Here is a 21,745-nt window from a genome sequence, read left to right as displayed (position 1 = left end):
GCAGCACCAATATTGCTATTCCATCAGACAAAGCACAGTTGCACAAAATGGGAGCAGGGTATCAAACATCTGCCCTTGCCGCAATGGAGCATCTCAAACTAATATATCTATAGGAGTGATGACTTGGTTTTGTCCTCCTGAAAGCTTTTTTAACACCTACCATCTCATGACAGTCTTTTCAAAGTCTGCAAAATAACAGGATGCAAGTTGGCCAACACACATTTTCAAAATAACCACTTTCATCTGAATGCCTCACAAAGAAGGAAAGCCACATAGATCAGTTTCACTTTCCCAAACAGGAAGTCATACAGAGAGGAAAATGAAACCATAACTGTTTTCCCTCCAAAACAGGTAATATTAAGATGGAAGAAAAATAAAGGAAATAGAAGGGCAAAATAAGGTGCTCCATCATGTAGGAGAAAGTCTGTCACATACAGGAAATCTGGGATGGAGCTGACCAAGTCATCAGCAGAATTCAGCTGATTGCAAGTGTCACACCAATAGAACCTGGTCATCAGTGGGCAGGATTGAACTTGAGACCTCGGGAGCTTAGTGTATGAGCCTCAACTGCATAAACTAAAAGCCATATGGCTCTTACCTAAGACTGCAGCAGACTCACCAATCTCTAGCTCAGTGGCTCTCAAACTTTTGTACTGGTGACCCCCTCACATACCAAGCCTCTGAGTGCGACCCCCCCCCCTTATACATTTAACACCACTATAAATACTGGAGGCAAAGTGGGGTTTGGGGTGGAGGCTGACAGCTCACGACCCCCCATGTAATAACCTCACGATCCCCTGAGAGGTCCCGACCCCCAGTTTGAGAACCCCTGCTCTAGCAGGGCTAGGTGCCACAAGAGGGGGACACAGCACCACACCAAGCAAGCATGGGTTACACAAACAGCTGGACAGATGAACCCAGCTGGTATAAAAAAAGTTTCATTTGGTGCCACCCTCATGTTGCTTTGATTTCAATAAAATGAGCTGGTATTAGTCATATCCGGGACAGGCCAACTAGAGTTAAAGATAAACAGAAGCTCTCTCTTTTGATCTGAGCTCTTAAGACCAGTTCTCTGGAATGGCTACAATTCTTCCTGGACTCAAAACAGACCAGCACATGTTGAGAGCTGCAACCTCTGCACACCGGAGTATGACTGACTTCCTGAATTAGTACTTTTTGGGCCAGCCACCATTTTCAATTTGCTCCCAAGTCTGCCATTCAGCCATCCTGTGTTATCAGAACCACTGGCACCAAATAAAAGTAAAGAAAGAGCTAGCCCATCACCTACCACCCTCCGAAGAGTGGAGAGATCCATTTGCCATCAGCACCGGTTATTAAGCAACACTATCAATTCTTCACCTGCTTGTGAGAAAAACTGCAGCACCACCAACACCCAGATGAACACGGGAATTGCATAAGCAACAACCCAGAGCTCCACAGAGGCAAGTCCAACAGCCCTCCTAAACCACGAGATGCACTTTGCATCTCACGAAGGCCAAACCAAGCCCAGAAGGCAGCTGTCTGTTTTGACAGTGTCCCAAGTGGGTGGAACTTGGGAGCGTAGCCGACTACAGAACTTACTTTCCTCTGAGTTGGGCACTTGCAAATGTCTATATGGGAAAATCCTCCGAGAAAAACTGAGATGCAGCAGCATATGGCGACTTCTGCCGTCTCCTCTGGAGGGGTGGGGAGGCACCCCCCCAGGCATGCTGGGCACTGCCGTCTCCTGGGGGGGTGGAAGAGAGACATCCACCCAGGCATGCTAGGCGCTGCGGTCTCCGGGCGGGGGAGGGAGGCACAACCCCCCCTCCCCCCAGGGCACGATGGGCGCTGTGGTCTCGGGGGGGGGAGGGAGGCACAACCCCCCCTCCCCCCGGGCACGCTGGGAGCTGCGATCTCCGGGGGGGAGGGAGGCACAACCCCCCCCGGGAACGCTAGGCGCTGCGGTCTCGGGGGGGGAGGGAGGCACAACCCCCCCTCCCCCCGGGCACGCTGGGCGCTGCGGTCTCGGGGGGGGGAGGGAGGCACAACCCCCCCTCCCCCCGGGCACGCTAGGCGCTGTGGTCTCGGGGGGGGGAGGGAGGCACAACCCCCCCTCCCCCCGGGCACGCTGGGAGCTGCGATCTCCGGGGGGGAGGGAGGCACAACCCCCCCCGGGAACGCTAGGCGCTGCGGTCTCGGGGGGGGAGGGAGGCACAACCCCCCCCCCCGGGCACGCTGGGCGCTGCGGTCTCGGGGGGAGGGGGGCACAACCCCCCCTCCCCCCGGGCACGCTGGGCGCTGCGGTCTCGGGGGGAGGGGGGCACAACCCCCCCTCCCCCCGGGCACGCTGGGCGCTGCGGTCTCGGGGGGGGGGGGGAGGCACAACCCCCCCTCCCCCCGGGCACGCTGGGCGCTGTGGTCTCGGGGGGGGGGGAGGCACAACCCCCCCTCCCCCCGGGCACGCTGGGCGCTGCGGTCTCGGGGGGGGGGGGGGAGACACAGCGCCCCCCAGGGCACGCTGGGCGCTGCGGTCTCCCGGGGGGGTGTCACCCCCCCGCCGAGAGGGGGCGGGCCAGGACATTTGTTTACACGCGCTGCCGCGCCCCAGAGCCCCGGTCCTGCCCGCCGGTACCTGCAGTCTCGGGCGCGCTCCCTCCCGGCGGCCGCCGGCTTAAAATGGCGGCCGGGAGTCTCCCCGGGAGAACCCTGTGCGGAGGCGCCAGCGCCGCGGTGCCGGGTCATGTCTCCGGCTGCACGGAAGCCCCCGCCCAGGCGCGAGAGGAAACCAGGGCCGCGCCCGCGCCCTTCCCCATAGCTCCGCCCAGCCGTGAGCGCCGCCGCCGCCCTTCCGGCGTGCAGACCTCTGATTGGCTGCGTAGGCGAGGCGCGAACTCTCCCATTGGCTCCCACCATGCATGGGGGGGGCTGGGACAAGAGACCGAGGGTCCCTCTGATTGGCTGCTAGGCTGTAAGGGCGGGGGAGAGGCGTTGAGCGAGAGCTTCCCCAAACGGCTCCGCCTCCCAACGGATAGGGGCGGGGGGAGGGGGGGAGGGAGAGGAGGAGCCTGGCGGCCTCGCCTCGTGCTGCCTCTCCCATTGGTCCGTGCACGGCGCGCGAGGGGAAGGGCGGGAAAGGTTCGCGCCGGTCCCTCTATTGCGCGCGCGAAGCGTCGTCTGCGCCTCACAAAGCGATAGGGGCGGGTGGGAGGCTCCGTCCTTGTGTGAGGGGAGTATGACCCCCCCCGCCGCTGGGGTTCTTTGGCGGGACAGACACCCCCCAGCTCACTCACTGCTGGGGCCCTGCCCTGACAGCCCAGCCTACGGCCTTTTCCAGCTGGGGGCCAGTCAGCACCCCCCCTGCCTGGTTCCCCCTTCTCCCAGACTGGCCCCACCCCGAGCAGCCTCCTCTCTCGCCGCGGTCCAGCGCCACACACAGATTCCCCACCCTCCATGTAGGGCCACCAGCAAATTTAAACAGAGCAAGAGCAGTGCTTCCAGCTGTCATAGGGGCACAATGTAGTGGGGTCCTCTCGTGCAAACAAAGCTCCTGTGAGCAACTGTCTTCAGCCCTGGGGTGCACTGACCTCGTGTAGATAGAGGCAGAGGTGGCCAGCCACCAGTGCAAAACCCATATGTGCCTGTTTAAGGTACTTGTATGGTTCCCATAACTATAGTACCCACGTCTCTAATACATTTATCCTCACAGGGTCACAACACCCCTCTGAGGCAGAGAAATGCTGTTATACCTGTTTCACGGCTGGAAAATGGAATAAATGACTTGGCCAAGGTCACACAGCAAGCCTCTGACAAAGCAGGACTCAAACCCATCTCTCTGAAATCCTAGAGGAGCATCCAACCACTCGACCAAGCTTTCCTCCCAGGTTACCCCTGCCTGAAGCAAACAGTGCCTTTCTAGGCACGGGCTTTATACTAGTCTGATGCACCGAGTAGGTAACACGAATGGTTGTCCATGGGGCATAGACAAAGACCTCAAGCCTTAGCCAAAGGCTCAGAGAAATCAATAGCATAACCAGCAACCTCTAGCACCAGTTGTTAGATATTCAGGCCTGTCTGTAAAGACCTATACTCTAAGAATTTAGGTGTATTCTTATCACTTGGCTAGTTATACAGGTATAAAAGCAAGAATCAAAAGCACTGTCTGCCGGTGTAAGGTCCTTCTCTTACTGTGACAGTCTGAGGCCCTGTTCTTAGGCCAAGGCCTTTGGCTAAGCAGCAGAGGCAGCCATAAGTTGCCACCACCAAGACGTACAGCATAAAGACTGGGGTTTAATGTAACAGGAGGTAAGCCATGCATTAACATAGCAGCAAGGGTGCTGCACTGGGGATTGAGGAGATAAAATGGAAACAGCCAGAATCCTCCCAAGAACCAGAACTGCAGTGGAGACCTGCCTCCTCCCCCCCTCCCCCCAATTCTGGAAAAACTAGGACAAGGTGGTGAATCCCTGCCATGTGGCCTTGGGGAAAAACTGCAGAGGATGGAACTAGAGACTCTAGCTGGTAAGAGCAGCTACAGAAGCAACCAAAGCAGACATCTAGAAAACTTTCTAGAGTTTTGACTGGCCTTGAAGGGTTTGCAGGTACAGTGCACTCTCCTTTGGTTCAGGATATATACAGTACCTACAATCAATCAATTTGGGCTGCAGTTTAGGAGCACGCTTGGATTCTTTGCCAACTCTAAGATCTCACATAGCCACTTCTGCAAGTAATGCTTTCCATCGTCTCTGGTTGGCTAAGACTGCATCCCATCATGGTGAGTTGGCCTGTTATTCACACCTTTTGTCACTTTTTGGTGGGAGTACAGCAATGCAGTGTAGCTGGGCATAAAGCGTTCAGAGCTTAATAAACTCCAGCTAGTACAGATGGTGAAGCACAACTCAGCAACAAAGGCTACAGCAAGCACATCATACCTATCCTACCCTCTCTCTACTGGCTTCCCATAGAATTTTCAATCAAGTTCAAGGTCTTAATCCTTATCTTTAGGAGCTCCATGGCCTGGGCCTAGGATATCTGAAAGATCTAAAGATGATGAGAGGTGAAGACAGTGTTTGACAACTACACTTTTCTGGCACAGTGGAACTCTCCACGCTATGGGTAAAGCTTGTCCGTGCAGGAGACAGAACTTTCTCAGGGGCTGGGCCGAGCCTGTGGAATGAACTCCTTCAGGAACCAAGGACCTTCTGCTTCAAGTGCAAGACATCTTTGACCATGTCTTCTCCAACAAAAATAAACAAACCGAAAACCCTACCAAAACAAGACCCACTGTTGTACATGCTTCTCTCTCTGGGGAAGAGGATTAGAGAACCACCACCACATGACAGATGTATTGTCTTGTTATTTAAGGCAGAAGTTACTGGAAGGGGCTTAGATATTATGGTGTTGAGAACATTACAACAGATTAAAAAAAAAAAAAAATAGACTGCCCTGTGCTGATCAGTTGTTTGCTCCAACCCTCTCCCTCCATCAGTCTCTTCACCTCAACTTCATTCCACTTCTGTCCGAGCCCACTTGTTCTCTTCTTCCATGTCCCTTCATTTATTTTCTTTCCATTTAATTTACCTCCTCCTAATGGAGACCACACCCAAAAAATATTGTGGAACTAACACGACATCTGCTGCCATTATAGTACACTCCTCTTATGTGTTCAATCCAGGAGCGTCAGATGCTTCCTAAAAATGGGGTGGGGACATCTGCGCCCAAACCAAGGCCCCCCGAGGCCTTGCCCTGCCTTTCCCCCGCCCCTGAGTCCCTGCCCCCTGCTCGCTCACTCCTCTCCTCCCATACCCCCCATTGCTTACCCTTACAGCCAGTAAAAAGTTGCAAGGACATGGCCTCCTGCTTCCCCCCTTCCAGCGCCCCTGGTTCTATCCCTTTCGCTAATCCTGGGTCTGTCTTGTCTATTTAGATAGACACTCTGGGGCAAGAGCTGTCTACTACAGTTTGTACAATGCCTGACACAGTATGGTTGATCCTTGGGCACTACCATATTAAAAACAGGTGCTTAATAGACTATTTATGTCCATGTTGACACTCACTCTTGAGAGATATTTTAGGATTAAGTTGGTGCCTCTGGTCTTGTTATTGTATAGATTTGCTTGAATAAAAGTGACAGCGCATACCTGAATTCATTTTTAACTAAAAGTTTACAAAAAGCTTCCTGCCCAAGGCTACGAATTGAAGTATTAGGAATTATTTCTGAAATTCTCTTGAGGAGATGGGAGTGCAAATTATAGTATGAAGATTGCAGTTTCCTTTCAGTTTAGAATTCTCAGCCTTGAACAACTGACAGTATTTTGAAACTGATTTGGTGGCAGTATGTAAATAAGTTGTCAAATAACCAGCCAAAGCCAGACATACAGTAAACCAATCTGTTTGAAGAAAACTGCAGAGCGAGCACTGCAGTTTTTGCAAAGGCCAAATAGATTCAAACCGAGGTTAATGGCAGCAGGAGGTTATGATGTCATGTTAGTCATATGGCATCTGAAGGAAAAGATAATGAAAATACAAAAAAACAGCAATTGTTTTATTGAACAGACTAGATGTGATATCTTTTGGCTAGTACTTGAATTAGAGTAACTGAAAAGAGAAGGTAATCATGGCAAAGAGTGAGTGAGGGAAACATGAAGATAGGAAACATTTGTCTACTATTGTATCAGTCAAGTATTTTCAGTGGGAGAGCTGTAAACACTAAAGATGCATGACATTTAACATGCCCATACAACAGCAGGTTTAACCCTAAAGATGTAGGCATCACTCTTTAAAGGCACAGATACAGGTGTAAATAGGAGTTAATACAACACTTGATAGTCCTCTTTATTTTAATTAATTCTCATTTTAACTAGAGTAGCTAATCAGATCACCCTAAACATTATTTACTACTGGAGAATGAGGAATCTCATGTTCCCAGTCTCTTCCAACCAGAGCACTAAATTGACTTACTTATTTTAGACCTGTCTCTGCACTTTCACATTCCTTTTCTCTGGATTAAGCAAAACAGTTAAAAGAAGCTTACCTCATAATGTCTTGCGTTATAGAAGTTATAGGAGCTTAAAACTTCTTGTCCAATCCCCTAGCTTTCTGTTTTCATTAATGTTTCCTGTATTCTGACTGTTCAATCTTAAAACATCTATTTCTGCATTTTGCTCCCCAAAAAAAGCAAACAGTCAAAAACCGAGAAAGTTAAATACCTGGAAAACTATTAAGCTTTTGGAGTGGAGTCAGCACTATACAATACATGATGTTACACAAGACATTCATAGAAATAAATTTCATTTCTGTCTCCAGAATTAGTCATGCCTTTGCTATTCAGCAAAACCAAGATGCTATTGTTCTGGCTAATAGTCCACAAGGAAGCCCCAGATGGACTAGTCACATTACAGATAAATCATAGTGAAGAACTAGACACTGCCTAAGGGCCTTTAACATCTGGAATGGATTGGCCATAATCCTGTAATCTGTTACGTAATTTCTCAAAATTTAAGCTTTTAGATAAAGCTATTTTAATAAACCTTATTCCGAGAAGGGCAAAAATACTCCCAGGCAAAAAATAAAAACAAAGAAACTAAAACACCATTGTCAATCTGGGAGGAAATCTGCTTCAGGCTCCAGAAAGTATAGTTGAATTCCACAGTCATTAAGTAAAAACTGAATTACATTAATGCATTTCTTGCTTCTGCCACATCACCTGTAAAAAGTCAATAATCCTAAAATACCACATTAACAGTTTATGCATTTGAAATTCCCAATATTAGAGCTGTATCAGAAATCACAAAGAAAGAAGGAATCTCAGTTTCCTGGACAGTTTCTATTTGCTTTCAATTTCAAAATACAGTGAAACCTGTTCATTCTGAAACTCTATTGATAGAGGTGTAACATTGCCTTCCTTTCCCTTTATGGAACTCACAGCACAGAGATTGTGGGGATGCCTGTCATCTACAATGTGTAATCTTTATTAGTCCTCCAATCCTCCCCACTTCTGCACTCATTGTTCCCACTCGGCCATTAATGCAAACCTCCTCTCCAACTGTATGTTGAATTTAAGATAGTGTTGGTTTATATTCTTGTTATTTTGAATCCCCGAGTAAACAGGAATGTTTGCTTTTAAATCATACTCTGTTATTCCAAGGGTTGTTTGTATCATTAATAAGCCTATTAACCTGTTCCTGGTTTTGATGTGAAATACAACATCAAAGCCATCACAGATCAAGAGAGGGACCTGGCATCCAGAAGTGACCACCTGCTATTTCAACAAGGGAATCAGACTGAAAACGAGAGCAGATACTTTTGTTAACCTGAAGAGGACCAGGAAACTCACAGAATGTTTAGGTCTGAGATGGAAAAAGCTAATTTTTTAAAAGACAAAAGGACAGAACCAGTGATGGAGAAATGAGGTTGCAGGTGGAAGACTTCCACAGAGAATATCTGAAAGATTGCATACAAGGGCAAATCACTACTATCCTAAATTAGTGTTGCCAGGTGTCTGGTTTTCCACCAGAACGCCCAGTCAAAAAGGGAGCCCGACGGCTCCGGTCAGTACCACCGACTAGGCCGTTAAAAGTCCGGTCGGCGGTGCTGCGGGTCTAAGGCAGGCTAGTCCTTATCTGTCCTGGCACTGTGCTGTGCCCCAGAAGTGGCCAGCAGGTCTGGCTCCTAGGCAGGGGGGGCACAGGGATCTGCGTGCTGCCTCTGCCCCTAGCACTGGATCTGCACTCCCATTGGCCAAGAACCGCAGCCAATGGGAGCTGCAGGGGAGGTGCCTATGGGCCAGAGCAGCGTGTGGAGCCTCCTGGGTGCCCCCGCCTAGGAGCTGGACCTGCTGGCTGTCTCCAGGGTGCAGCGCAGTGCCAGGACAGCAGGGAGCCTGCCTTAGCCCCACTGTGCTGCTGACTGGGAGCCGCCTGAGGTAAGCCTGAGCCCCTGCCCCAGCCCTGAGCTTCCCCCAAACCAGAGCTCCCTCATCCCCACCCCAGAGCCCAGCCCCCTCCCACATGCCAAATCCCTTGGCCTCACCTTCCAGCCTGGAGCCCCCTCCTGTACCCCAAACCCCTCTTTCCTGGCCCCACCCCAGAGCCCACACTCCCAGCTGGAGCCCAGAGCCCCCTCCCACATCCAGAACCCTGCATTTCTGGCCCCACCCCAGAGCCCGCACCCCCAGTTAGAACCCTCACCACCTCCCGCACCCTAACCCCCTGCCCCAGTCCAGTGAAAGTGAGTGAGGGTGGGGAGAGTGAGCTACCGAGGGAGGAGGAATGTAGTGAGTAGGGGCGGGGCCTTGGGGAAGGGGCAGGGCTAAGGTGTTCACTTTTGTGCAATTAGAAAGTTGGCAACCCTAAATCCTAATAGGCCCCTTCAGCAGGTAAAACAGTAACCACTGCAGCTTGTGGTTAATCTTTGCCATGTGACTAGTAAAACCATGTCATATGACTGGGGCCAAGAAACAAAGATCAGTCTTGTCCCAGCAGTGATGTGTGTCATTCTTATGTGGTGTCTGAAGAAAAATGACTTGTGGCAAAAGTGAGGCAAATAAAGTCACCCTACTCCTTCAGTATGGAAGGGAATCTGGCAGAGAGTTAGAGGAAGTGATTACAATGCTTCCAAGTTTTCCCTGGAAGAATGGCAATATTGAAGAGAAGTCGTGGGAGTATGGAGTGAACTCCTCCATACTCTTACATGGGGAAGGCCTAGAGACACATGAGATCTACAATACATTCTATTGGAAATGTGGAGGGGAACAGCTAGATAGTCAGAGAATTTTTAAGAACACTCATCCATGAAAGGATTTCACTGGGAAAAGGCTCATTGGCCCAGATTATCAAAGCTATTTATGCATCTAACTTCCCCACCTGAGAGGATTTGGACTGTTTTCTTTACAAGATGCAAAGAAAATCTATGCAATAAAATGAAGTAAAATAAGATGTGAATTTGATTCATCGATACCAAGGTCAGAAGGGACCATTCTGATCATCTAGTCTGACCTCCTGCACAATGCAGGCCACAGAATCTCACCCACCCACCCCTACGAAAAACCTCACCTATGTCTGAGCTATTGAAGTCCTCAAATCGTGGTTTAAAGACTTCAAGGAGCAGAGAATCCTCCCTCAAGTGACCCGTGCCCCATGCTAGAGGAAGTCGAAATACCTCCAGGGCATCTTCCAATCTGCCCTGGAGGAAAATTCCTTCCTGACCCCAAATATGGCGATCAGCTAAACCCTGAGCATATGGGCAAGATTCATCAGCCAGATGCTGCAGAAAATTCTTTCCTGGGTAACTCAGATCCCACCCATCTAATATCCCATCTCAGGGGATTAGGCCTATTTACCGTGAATATTTAAAGATCATTTAATTACCAAAATCACATTATCCCATCATACCATCTCCTCCATAAACTTATCGAGTTTAATCTTAAAGCCAGATAGATCTTTTGCCCCCACTGCTTCCCTTGGAAGGCTATTCCAAAACTTCACTCCTCTGATGGTTAGAAACCTTCATCTAATTTCAAGTCTAAACTTCCTGGTGGCCAGTTTATACCCATTTGTTCTTGTGTCCACATTGGTACTGAGCCTAAATAATTCCTCTCCCTCTCCTGTATTTATCCCTCTGATATATTTATAGAAAGCAATCATATCTCCCCTCAACCTTCTTTTGGTTAGGCTAAACAAGCCAAGCTCCTCGAGTCTCCTTTCATAAGGCAAGTTTTCCATTCCTTGGATCATCCTAGTAGCCATTCTCTGTACCTGCTTCAGTTTGAATTCATCCTTTTTAAACATGGGAGACCAGAACTGCACACAGTATTCCAGGTGAGGTCTCACTAGTGCCTTGTATAACGGTACTAAAACCTCCTTATCCTACTGGAAATACCTCTCCCGATGCATCCCAAAACTGCATTAGCTTTTTTCACAGCCATATCATATTGGCAGCTCATAGTCATCCTATGATCAACCAATACTCCAAGGTCCTGCTCCTCCTCCGTTACTTCTAATTGATGCGTCCCCAGCTTATAACTAAAATTCTTGTTATTAATCCCTAAATGCATAACCTTACACGTCTCACTATTAAATGTCATCACTATTACTCCAGTTTACAAGGTCTTCCGGATCCTCCTGTACGATATCCCGATCCTTCTCTGAATTGGCAATACCTCCCAGCTTTGTATCATCTGCAAACTTTATTAGCACACTCCCACTTTTTATTACTGATCTCGGCACAAAAAGATTAAATAAGATTGGTCCCAAAACTGATCCCTGAGGAACTCCACTAGTAACCTCCCTCCAGCCTGACAGTTCACCTTTCAGTAGGACCCGTTGTAGTCTCCCCTTTAACCAATTCCTTATCCACCTTTTGATGTTCATATTGATCCCCATCTTTTCCAATTTAACTAATAATTCCCCATGTGGCACGGTATCAAACGCCTTACTGAAATCTAGGTAAATTAGATCCACTGCATTTCCTTTATCTAAAAAAATCTGTTACTTTCTCAAAAAAGGAGATCAGGCTGGTTTGGCATGATTTACCTTTTGTAAAACCATGTTGTATTCTGTCCCATTTACCATTGACTTCAATGTCCTTAACTATTTTCTCCTTCAAAATTTTTTCCAGGACCTTGCATACTACAGATGTCAAACTAACAGGCCTGTAGTTACCCGGATCACTTTTTTTTCCCCTCCTTTCTTAAAAATAGGAACTATATTAGCAATTCTCCAATCATATGGTACAACTCCTGACTTTACAGAGTCATTAAAAATTCTTGCTAATGGGGTTGCAATTTCAGGTGCCAATTCCTTTAATATTCTTGGATGAAGATTATCTGGGCCCCGCGATTTAGTCCCATTAGGCTGTTTGAGTTTCACTTCTACCTCAGATATGGTAATATCTGCCTCCATATCCTCATTCCCATTTGTCATGCTACCATTATCCCTAAGATCCTCTTTTGATCATATATACTAATTAGAAACCAGATTATGTGATAAATTCATAACAAGTCAAAGCAACATTATTGCAAGAAACTAACTGTGCTAACAGTGGATATTTGTAGAGCTAGTGAAAACCATATTTCCCTAATGAAAGGGTTAGCAATCAGTGATGAAATAGAAGCGCAACTAATTAAAAAGGCAAAGATAGAAGGGCACGTGAATAGCAAAGAACAGATTTATTTGCAGTGAATATGGAGGCAATTGCAACACAAAGGTGTCCAGCATAAAGGGTGTAGAGTCAGGGTTGCTTTTAATTGATGTATTTTGCAAAAGCCTATCAGCCTTCACAAACTGCAAAGAAATATGACAGCAAAATACAGAATTAATAAACATCTTAAGGAGAAATTTCTCCTGATTCAAAGATTTTTTTTTTTGGTGTCTCTATAAAACACAGTTGTACAACAGATCAAGTTGTAACACTGGAAATAAATAAAGAAAAAGTGAATTTCAAAATGGATACTGTGGAGTGCAAAAGGATAACAGCAAGCATACACAAAAATATTATATAATGATCACATGAGTTTAAATGGCAAAGCCACACTGGCATATTTGCATAAGGACAGATGCCACTGGGCAGAGTTTGAAATAACTGAACAGGAAGTCCAGTGTGGGCTTGTGTGGAAGAGTAGCCTATAAATGCAAATCTGTCAACTAAACATGCTGCCCACGGGAAGGGCCGCTGCTTTGTGGACTCCCCGCCCCCAATCAAGACGCAAAAGAAAGATTCTTAAAGCATACAACGTGGTGTTTAATGGACTGGTATTCTATCCTTAATTCATCCATTACATGGATACAGGTTTCAGAGTAGCAGCCGTGTTAGTCTGTATTCGCAAAAAGAAAAGGAGTACTTGTGGCACCTTAGAGACTAACAAATTTATTAGAGCATAAGCTTTCGTGAGCTACAGCTCACTTCATCGGATGCTTATGCTCTAATAAATTTGTTAGTCTCTAAGGTGCCACAAGTACTCCTTTTCTTTTTACATGGATACAGAGTCCCTTTAATGCAGAAGTTAAGTAAAACCTGAACTTCATTGGATGGTAAAAGTTAAATTTTACTGAATGGATTCAGTAACCGTGACTGGATTACTTCTGTGGTCATCAATACAAGCACTACTGCATGAAAACAGCTGGTGTACAATGTCTTATGGTACAGTAACTGCTTTTATTGGAATTTGCCTTTTGCCTCCCCTGCATTCTCACTGTACTCCACTCTTGCCAGAGACCTGGAATGCCTAATGTTGCATTTTGTGTTTGTAAGTGTCTGTTATTTTGCACCGATTACTTCATGAAGCTGGCTTGGGCCCCTTTGTCCTCCACGCTTCCACTCATGTCAGGATCTCACATCAATTTCTTTGTCAGTGATCTTTTGAGACACATAGGATTGCAGTAAAGGGTTACTAGTCAGCGTGTCTCAAATGCAGCCACCAGGGGCTTTTCTTGCAGACAGCCTTCTGGGCAGTGATGGGGGGGGGGGGAAAGGAGACTGCAAAGAAGTGGCCCTTCCTATGGGTAGCATGTAACCTGCCCCCTTCAGGGAGGCTAGCCCCCCGGTCCCACCCCTTCCACCTGAGGCCCTGCCCCTACCTCCACCCCTTTTGTGCCCCCCTCCCATCCCACTGGAGCCCTGAGGTGCCCCCACCCCTCATGGCCAGAGGAGCTCTGGCCAAACAGCCCCAGCCACTGAGTCCTAAGCCGCCAGCCATGCCAACACCCAGGCCAACCCCTGGCCACTGGCTGGCCCCAGCACTGGCCGACTCTCAGGCCGCCAGCCGGATGAACCCCGAGCTCCAGGATGCCGACCCAAGCTGAGTACCTGTTGGCTTCATGGGAGCGGGCGAGCGAGGGTGGGGCCTCAGGGCAGAGCGTGGGCAGGGCCATGGGCAGAGTTAGGGGAGGCAAAGCCTCCCCTGGCCTATGGTACCTGCCACCCATGGCCCCTCCCCTGGGTCTGCAAGGAGAGGTTGGGCCCTGCCCCATCTGGGGCCACAAAAGCTGGAGGAGCAAACAGCCAGTGTGAGTTCCCTACCTTCCTGAGCATGGTGGGGCTCAGGCTTCTGGCTTCAGCTCTGGGGTGGCAGACGGCAGCTCTGGCCATGTGGTGGCAGGCTCCAGCCATGGGTTTTGGGCTCTGGGCTTTGGCTACACAGCGATGGGCTCCAGACCCTAGCCACTGGGCTCACCACCTCCCTCATCGCCCCTGGCCCCCCTGCTGCCACCCCTGGCCCCTCACCCAATCACCCCAGCCCCTGCTGCCTCCCTACCCATCTCCCCATCCAGGGAACAAATGAAGCCTTGGCTTGCCAGGGCTTAGTAAGTCTGCTATGAAAAGTGATGTGCATATTTGTTAATATCATTTTTTACTGCCTCCCAGCTAGCTAGCAAGTCTGATGCTGTGAAAAGTGATATTAACGATCATACAAAATCACTTTTCACAGAAGCAGGCTTACTAGTTAGCAAGTCAAAAAAAAACGCAACCAAAAAAAGTGGGGAAAAAACAACAACAAAAGACAAGAACATGCAAAGCACCTTATCTGTGTTTCTATTCTGTTTAGGTCCAGTAAAAAAATAGAGACAACTAACTGTATGTTATGGATTCTGGAAAAACCCTACATAAATAAATTACACTGATTTGGACATGTCTATATGCATATTTATTTTCCTAAAGTTAATTAAGTATTTTAGGAAAAATTGTCATAGTGGCAGTGGCTGGATCCTGAGACCACCAAAAAATTTGTTGTGAGAACCCTTGTGAGGATGCCTGCAATGTTTTCATTATTGCTTATCTAAAACTAATAATGAACTATAGACTCTGAAATCACTATTCAGATAGCATTCTTGTTCTGATCCACCCAATCCATAGTTCAAATACTGAGCTGATTGGAACTGGTACAGTTCCAAAATAAACCTTTGTACATTTGAGTGACTCTCTAAAATACATACTGAATAATATTCAACTCTTAGAAGCACAGTTTTCATATACAAGATTAATACTTTTAACAAATTTGTTAAATTTATTTCAATGACTAAGGAATGTAGACAGGTTTCAGAATGGTAGCCATGTTAGTCTGTATCAGCAAAAAACAGAGGAGTACTTGTGGCACCTTAGAGACTAACAAATTTATTTGAGCATAAGCTTTCGTGGGCTAAAACCCACTTCATCGGATGCATGCAGTGCTAAATACAGTAGGAAGATATATATACAGAATTTTCCACAGCATGCATCCAATGAAGTGGGTTTTAGCCCATGAAAGCTTATGCCCAAATAAATGTGTTAGTCCAAGGTGCCACAAGTACTCCTCGTTTTTTGTTTTTGAAAGGAACGTAGCTGCATCTCCGCTCTAATTATTGAGCATTTTAAAGTCCAATTACACTTTTCAGTGTGTGTTTGAGAGAGAGAGAGAGAGAGAGAGAGAGTGCACATGCCCCAGTTTCAAAACAGTTTTGTGTTTTAAGGCAGATTCAGTAAAAATGATTCACATAAGGACTTAAAACATGATCTGTAAACTATCAGTCTTCGTTCAATTATGAATTTTTTATTTTCAGGTAGCAGCTTGAGTGAATTCAAATTCTGTAGCTGTGTAATATATGCACAGCATCCAAAGAACATTTCCCTTGTTAGAAATATACAAGTTAGAAGAGTTGAGCCATATAAAAATATGACATGTTAAATGCTTCTTTGGTTAGGCCAGAAGTAAAATACACAAGAGTTGGAAAACATAGAACTAGGAAAGACTGTTATGCCTCATTTGCCTTGGCCAGAAGGTTCCTCCAATTCCTATTTGCAGGATCAAATTTCCACATAGAAAGGTAAGCTCACCCCAGAGCAGCAGGTGATTAAGTTTGTTTGATTAAAATCTCAATAGACTATTAGTATCTCCTTAGTAATTGTCACAGGGAGGGCAGACAGCAGTAAATACACCCTGTTCCATAGTCCAGGAAAGTAGATTTTATTGTAGTTAATATGGTTATGCTGAGCAGTACTGGTGCTTGTTTGGATCACAAATCTCTTTACGATTGGGTGTGACAATTAATGAAACTGTCAGTACAAGTTAATCAAAAGACCCCAGCTAGACAAAAGGGGTTGTGAACCCACCTATGAGTTCTAGACTGAGTGGACAGAGGGGCTTTTGCTGCGTATTGTTTTGGGTAAAGCGTATGTGTGTGTGAGGGAAGGGAAAGCAGATTGACAACAGACAGACTTAGAGCAGGTCTACACTAAAAGTGCTACGTCAGCGCAGCTGCACCGATGCAGCTGTGCCACTGTGGTGCGTCTGGTGACGACACTATGCTGACGGGAGAGTGCTCTCCTGTTGGCATAATTACTCTACCTCTGAGAAAGGTGAAAGCTATAAAGGTAGAGCGTCTCCCACCAACATAGCACTGGTGCAGACAGTGCTTAGGTCACTGTAACTTGCATTGCTCAGGGGTATGTCTTTTTCACACCCCTGAGCAACGTAAGCTAGATCGACTTAAGCAGTAGTGTAAACCTGCCCTCAGAGACAAAAAGCAAGACAGCCAAGCTGCAGCCTTTGAGCAAGGTGTACAACCCTGGAAGAAACTAGAGATAATTTTTTGGTTCTGGTGTTGCCTAAAAAGGCTTGGGGCTGTAACCTAAGCAATTATGCTTTTGGTTTGCATTTCTTCTGAGTTCGGAAAAGCAGGACTTTGTATGTTCTTTGTAAATAAGACCGTGTCAAAGAAAACACCCAACTCCCTCAAATTCTATTCCCAACTGGGACGTCCCCAAGACCTCAAATTTAGTCAGCTTGCTTGAGTCAAAAGTAGGTTGGGTAACAATAGAATAGATCATGTTTAGCAGAGTTCTACCCCTCCAAGGGTCAACCAGAAAGATCTTCCTCTTCTTTTTCTAGCCAGTAATTCCAAGCCAAATGTGGTTTACTTTGACCAAGTTTCCAGGAGATATTAAACAAAAGCATTAATCCTACCAGGGTACTTCTGGTTTCACAGGAATGGGTGGTTTATCTCAGCCCATTTGCTTGCATCCTTTCCTCTTCCCCACTATCTGATCCCTTACATATGAGTATGGGGAGGAGACTCTTGCCCTCTCCACAGCTGTCTTTGCTCCCTTGCCAATATCCCTGCTCTGAGAGCAGACAGCTGTGGTCCTTCAAAAGGCAAGAAAGTTAACTGTTTTCTTGGCAGTCACGGAATGGTGTTTGTTTACCTCATCACTTCCATTTCCCTAGAAAGCTGCTACCCCAGGACCTTTATTTTATTATGAATTATGTTTAGTATACAGTGCCAAGGGACCAAACAAGAAAAGGCCTCATTGTGCTAGGCACTCTTAAAAAAAAGAAAACGCAATATATAGTTTCAGGTTGTTCCTCTATTTTCCATAAGAATAATCAGAAGGCTGGAGATAAAACCTTTTTGTGAGAGACTTCAAGAGCACTGTCTGTTTAGTTTAATAAAAAGATTAAGAGGTTACTTGACTGTGGTGTATAAATACCTACATAGGGAAAAAATACTGACTATTAAAGGGCTCTTTAATCTAGCCAAGAAAGGCTCAATAAGAGGCTGGCAGCTGAAACCAGACAAATTCAAATGAGAAATAAGGAACACTTTAGTTTTTTGAGTAGCAGCTGTGTTAGTCTGTATTTGCAAAAAGAAAAGGAGTACTTGTGGCACCTTAGAGACTAACATATTTATTTGAGCATAATCTTTCGTGAGCTACAGCTCACTTCATCAGATGTTTTTTTAACAGTGATGCTGATTAACAGTGAAACAAGCTACTAAGGAAGTGGTAGATTCTCCATCTCTTGAGGTTTTCAAATCAAGACTAGATGCCTTTTGGAAAAATATGCTTTGACCAAACACAATTATTGGTCTCAATAGAGGGGTAATGGGGTGAAATCCTACAACCTGCATTATACAGGAGGTCAGACTAAATGATCTACTGGTCCCTTCCTGCCTTAATTCTTTTTCAAATAGTTCATTCAGTTTAAGAGCTACTTTGTTACATACACACAAGTATATTAATATGGGTGATAGTTTGTATTATGTTCCACACTGAAGTTTCTCATCCACATAAAATATTTTGCTGGATATTTATAACTTTGTGACAACCATTAACATTGCCAGCTCCTGTGTCTTCAGCTTTTCTAAGTCCAGAACATAGTTTAAACTGTGATGTTCCCATCTCAGCACCTCCTTTTCATGCATAGGTGAAGAGTCATGGGTAATTTAGTCCTTGTCCATCCTGCAGACTTCATAATCCATTTTGTTTCAACAAGATTTTTAATATTTTCCTCTCCTATTTTATAAATGTGTCAATGCAGCACAAAGAGGTGAAATCCCTCCTCCAGTATCACAGCATGACTCATGCATAACATATCAGGCCACACTTCTGCCTTTAATTTTCATAATATCCGTCAGCTGAATGGCAGGTCAGAACATGTTTTGGAGAAGCACTTTCTTTGAAACTTACAGCCATGGTACCTTATGCTGTGCTCCAGCTAGATCCCATAGCCTAAGCAAGTAGGGTCAGTCTTGGTGAATTATTGACTAGGAGACCTTAAAAGAATACCTAGGTGCTACAATAAGTGGTGTTGGCCATTGCCTAGGTGGTGCTTTTCCATCAGCATCCTCAATGAACCAACTAATCAGCATGATATCATGCGATGCTGTGCTACAGGCATAGTATCTTTCCAGTGATCTATAAAAAAGAGAGTTTTTGAATGTCAGGTCTTGAGTTCTTGATAGTGCAGAAACCATTCAGACAAGGTGCATAGCCAAGAAAGCCTTCTCAGCGATATGGTTTGCAGGTTCCCTATGCCTTCAGATGTGTTTGTTTGTTTCCTTTTAGACTCCCCAATAAGGAGAATTTCCAAGGGAGGAAAACGGAAGCTTTTTTCCTTCTTCTGAAGGCCCCTGTGTTTGATACCAGGCCAAGCAAGTCAATTGGAGGCCACCTGCCAAAATATGTCTGAATAGGTCCAAGCCACTTTCTCTTATTTTCTTTCCCCCTTTCCAAACTAGCCCAGTGAACAGCTTTCCCAAGAGTGACATTTTTCACAGCCCTGAACAATGTAGCTAGGTCAATCTAAGTTTTCAGCATAGACCAGGCCTTTGATGTAGGGTTCTTAATAGAACAACTTTGGGGGTTCTTTTTCCTTCAGAATGAATAAGAGTTAAAACTCCAGAAAATCTGACTTGAAGAGGATTATTTTAGGGGACAGCACATGTATATTTTTAGTTACTGATTTAAAACTGACCAGAAAAGTCAGAAAGAAGATTTTGTTCCCCCCATGGAATGAGGAGCTGTTGATAAATAATCACAAAGACAGCAGCAGAATCTACCAACTAACAAATGAAGGTTCACTTGATTTGAGATTTTCTTGTAGAAAATATTAGTCCTCAGAAAGGGGGTTCAGGTTTTTTTACTTTCAAAGGTACTAATTATAATAAAAGTAATCACAACTTTTGATACTATACTAAAATAAACCATTCACACTGACCAGTTCTTACCTGTTTGTGGGCTGGTGATTTTTTTTTTGCTCAGAAACTGCTTTCTCTATTCCCTCTGCCATTGAGAGAGGAATGAGGATTGAAACAGGCTTTATAAGAACAAAAAAGGAATGGGGTTGATTTTTTTTTTTAACTGACAGGAAATGATGGTTAAGACTGAGAATTATGGGTAAAGTGAGTGGTTTATAAAAGGACAATCTGCTAATTCAACTCAGCCTTGTTCTTTTTATTTGCAGTTTATTGAAATAGGGGCTCAGAGATAGTGATTTCTTAAACTGGAAGTAAGTGGGGAACTGAAATTCTTGAACCTTTACAAGGTAATAGCTGTGATTATGATGTCTGCTCTTCATGCTGCTCTGTCTTGAACTTTAAGAAATTAAAACAATTTAGGGTTTATTTTTTATTAATCTGTGGCACTGCACTAACTATGAGACTATAGCAAAGACCCTATCTCACTTATTGCAAGCATAAAACATTAAATAAACTGTAGATCTTGTTTTGTGTATTTTGAGGTTGGTTTTGTTCTGTTTTTTTGTAATAGGCATATTTTGTATCTAGTCCAGGTTCGCTTTAAAGGTTAAGCGAAAAATGGCCTAAAACTCTTTGGGGCACGTCTCTCATTCTAAAATTCTCTAGTTTCTTCTTAGCTGTCACTTCCTCTTTCCAAACAACCTATAAATGCTGGGTGTCTTGTAGCTATGGTTGGCACTAAGGAAGTAGCATTGGGTTGGTCTCTCTCAGCATAGGTAGTGTTTGCTCCTACTGCTAGGGATTCTGTCCAGTGCTCTGAGAGGTTTATGGCAGCTACCTACATTATGGTTGGATTTCACTGGGTACTTAGGCCCACGTTCACAAAGGTATTTAGATGTCTCTAGTGCCTGGTTGAAATCAATGGGAGTTAAGCAACTAAATATCTTGGTGAATCAGGGCCCTACAGCAGAGATTCAAGCTTTGTTTTCTATGAATAATACAATGTAATTTCCGCAACTTTTCTGAGAGCAGATGAGATTTTTCAAGTAAATCCATTATCGCCCATTAAAAATGGGATCTTAAAGTTGATACTGAGTGTCATTACTTTTTTTATTCCTCTTTTTTAAAAAAAAATACAGAATCACTCGAGCTCTCACAGGAGACACCTTTTATCTCTGGGAATATGTAATTTAAAAAAAAGTAAAAGTGTGAGGGTTTGTTTGTTTGTTGATGTCACAACTTCTGGGCATTGGGTAGTTGACAGAACAGGTTTTATGTTGGCTATTTCCATTGTCTGATGCAGCATTTTGAAGACCCTCTGAATACCTTAGGTGGACAATGCAACATTGCCTCCCTTGAGCTGCCTAATAATGCTTCCTCCACTGGGCCTACCACAGTCAAGGGCAATGGCTCTTTCTAGTGTAGCACCACTTGAGTTATCCAAGTTTCTCGTTTGACACAAAGCAATGACTACTGTCATGAAAGTCTAGTTCTTTGTGAAAGTACCCAGCTGGCTGGAAGATGGAAAAAGGCATAGCACTAGAGCCATTGCTGATTTCATCAATGCACCTGCATCTTCTCCCAGTGTCAGCAGGACTACCCCTGCCTGCTATCCACACTCCTCAGCTTGAAGCTGCTTTCTGGTGCCCATTCCTGGTAGGCAGGAGTGTTGGAGAGGTAGATGAGCAGTAAGATCTAGGAGCCAGCCTCTATCACTGTGTTGACCGGTTCTTTTCCCCGCCATCCAGAATGCACAAATTTACCGACAGACTCTTGAGCTGAAGAAGTAATGTCATGTATTTGCTGCTTCAGTGAGTGACAAGTCCACTGAAACAGAGCACAGCATAGGGCTAAATGCAAGTGCATACCCACATTCTAAGATTAGTTTGTTGACCCAGTTGTTTACCTGATCAGGTTGCTGGCTCCACTTTTTACCTGGCTGTTCTTTCCTTGCCAGACAAGCAGGAATCTTTTCACATGTCCCAACACCTAAGATATACATTCTACATATTCGCAAAAAGAAAAGGAGTACTTGTGGCACCTTAGAGACTAACAAATTTATTAGAGCATAAGCTTTCGTGAGCTACAGCTCACTTCATCGGATGCATTCGATGAAGTGAGCTGTAGCTCACGAAAGCTTATGCTCTAATAAATTTGTTAGTCTCTAAGGTGCCACAAGTACTCCTTTTCTTTTTGCGAATACAGACTAACACGGCTGCTACTCTGAAACCTGTGATTCTACATATTGCATCCTACACACTGGTTCAGGGGCATCATTATATCTGGGGAGCTTCTTTCTCAAATCAGAGGAATTACAA

At 45.5% G+C, this 21,745-nt stretch overlaps 1 protein-coding gene across 12 annotated transcripts in view; it reads right to left on the bottom strand.

Annotated features, from left to right (window-relative positions):
- SLF2 (SMC5-SMC6 complex localization factor 2) overlaps window positions 1–19,609 on the bottom strand; it is a 70,616-nt gene extending 51,007 nt beyond the window's left edge. For 3 of the 12 annotated variants that reach the window (XM_043518042.1, XM_043518041.1, XM_043518045.1), the window contains exon 1: window positions 2,844–2,914. In XM_043518042.1, the coding sequence (XP_043373977.1) occupies window positions 2,844–2,899 (56 nt within the window). In that variant the 5' untranslated portion in view covers window positions 2,900–2,914. Of the gene's footprint in view, window positions 1–1,288; window positions 1,331–2,614; window positions 2,915–19,457 lie in introns of those variants that run through there. The other 9 variants (XM_038409120.2, XM_043518040.1, XM_043518037.1 and 6 more) reach the window with 7 other exon arrangements.
- Between the last annotated feature and the right edge of the window lie 2,136 nt (window positions 19,610–21,745).

Source organism: Dermochelys coriacea, chromosome 7 (genome assembly GCF_009764565.3).
Source record: "Dermochelys coriacea isolate rDerCor1 chromosome 7, rDerCor1.pri.v4, whole genome shotgun sequence".
Classification (NCBI taxonomy): Eukaryota; Metazoa; Chordata; order Testudines; family Dermochelyidae; genus Dermochelys; species Dermochelys coriacea.
Note: the sequence above shows the minus strand (reverse complement) of the source record. Positions and strands in the feature narration are given on the sequence as shown.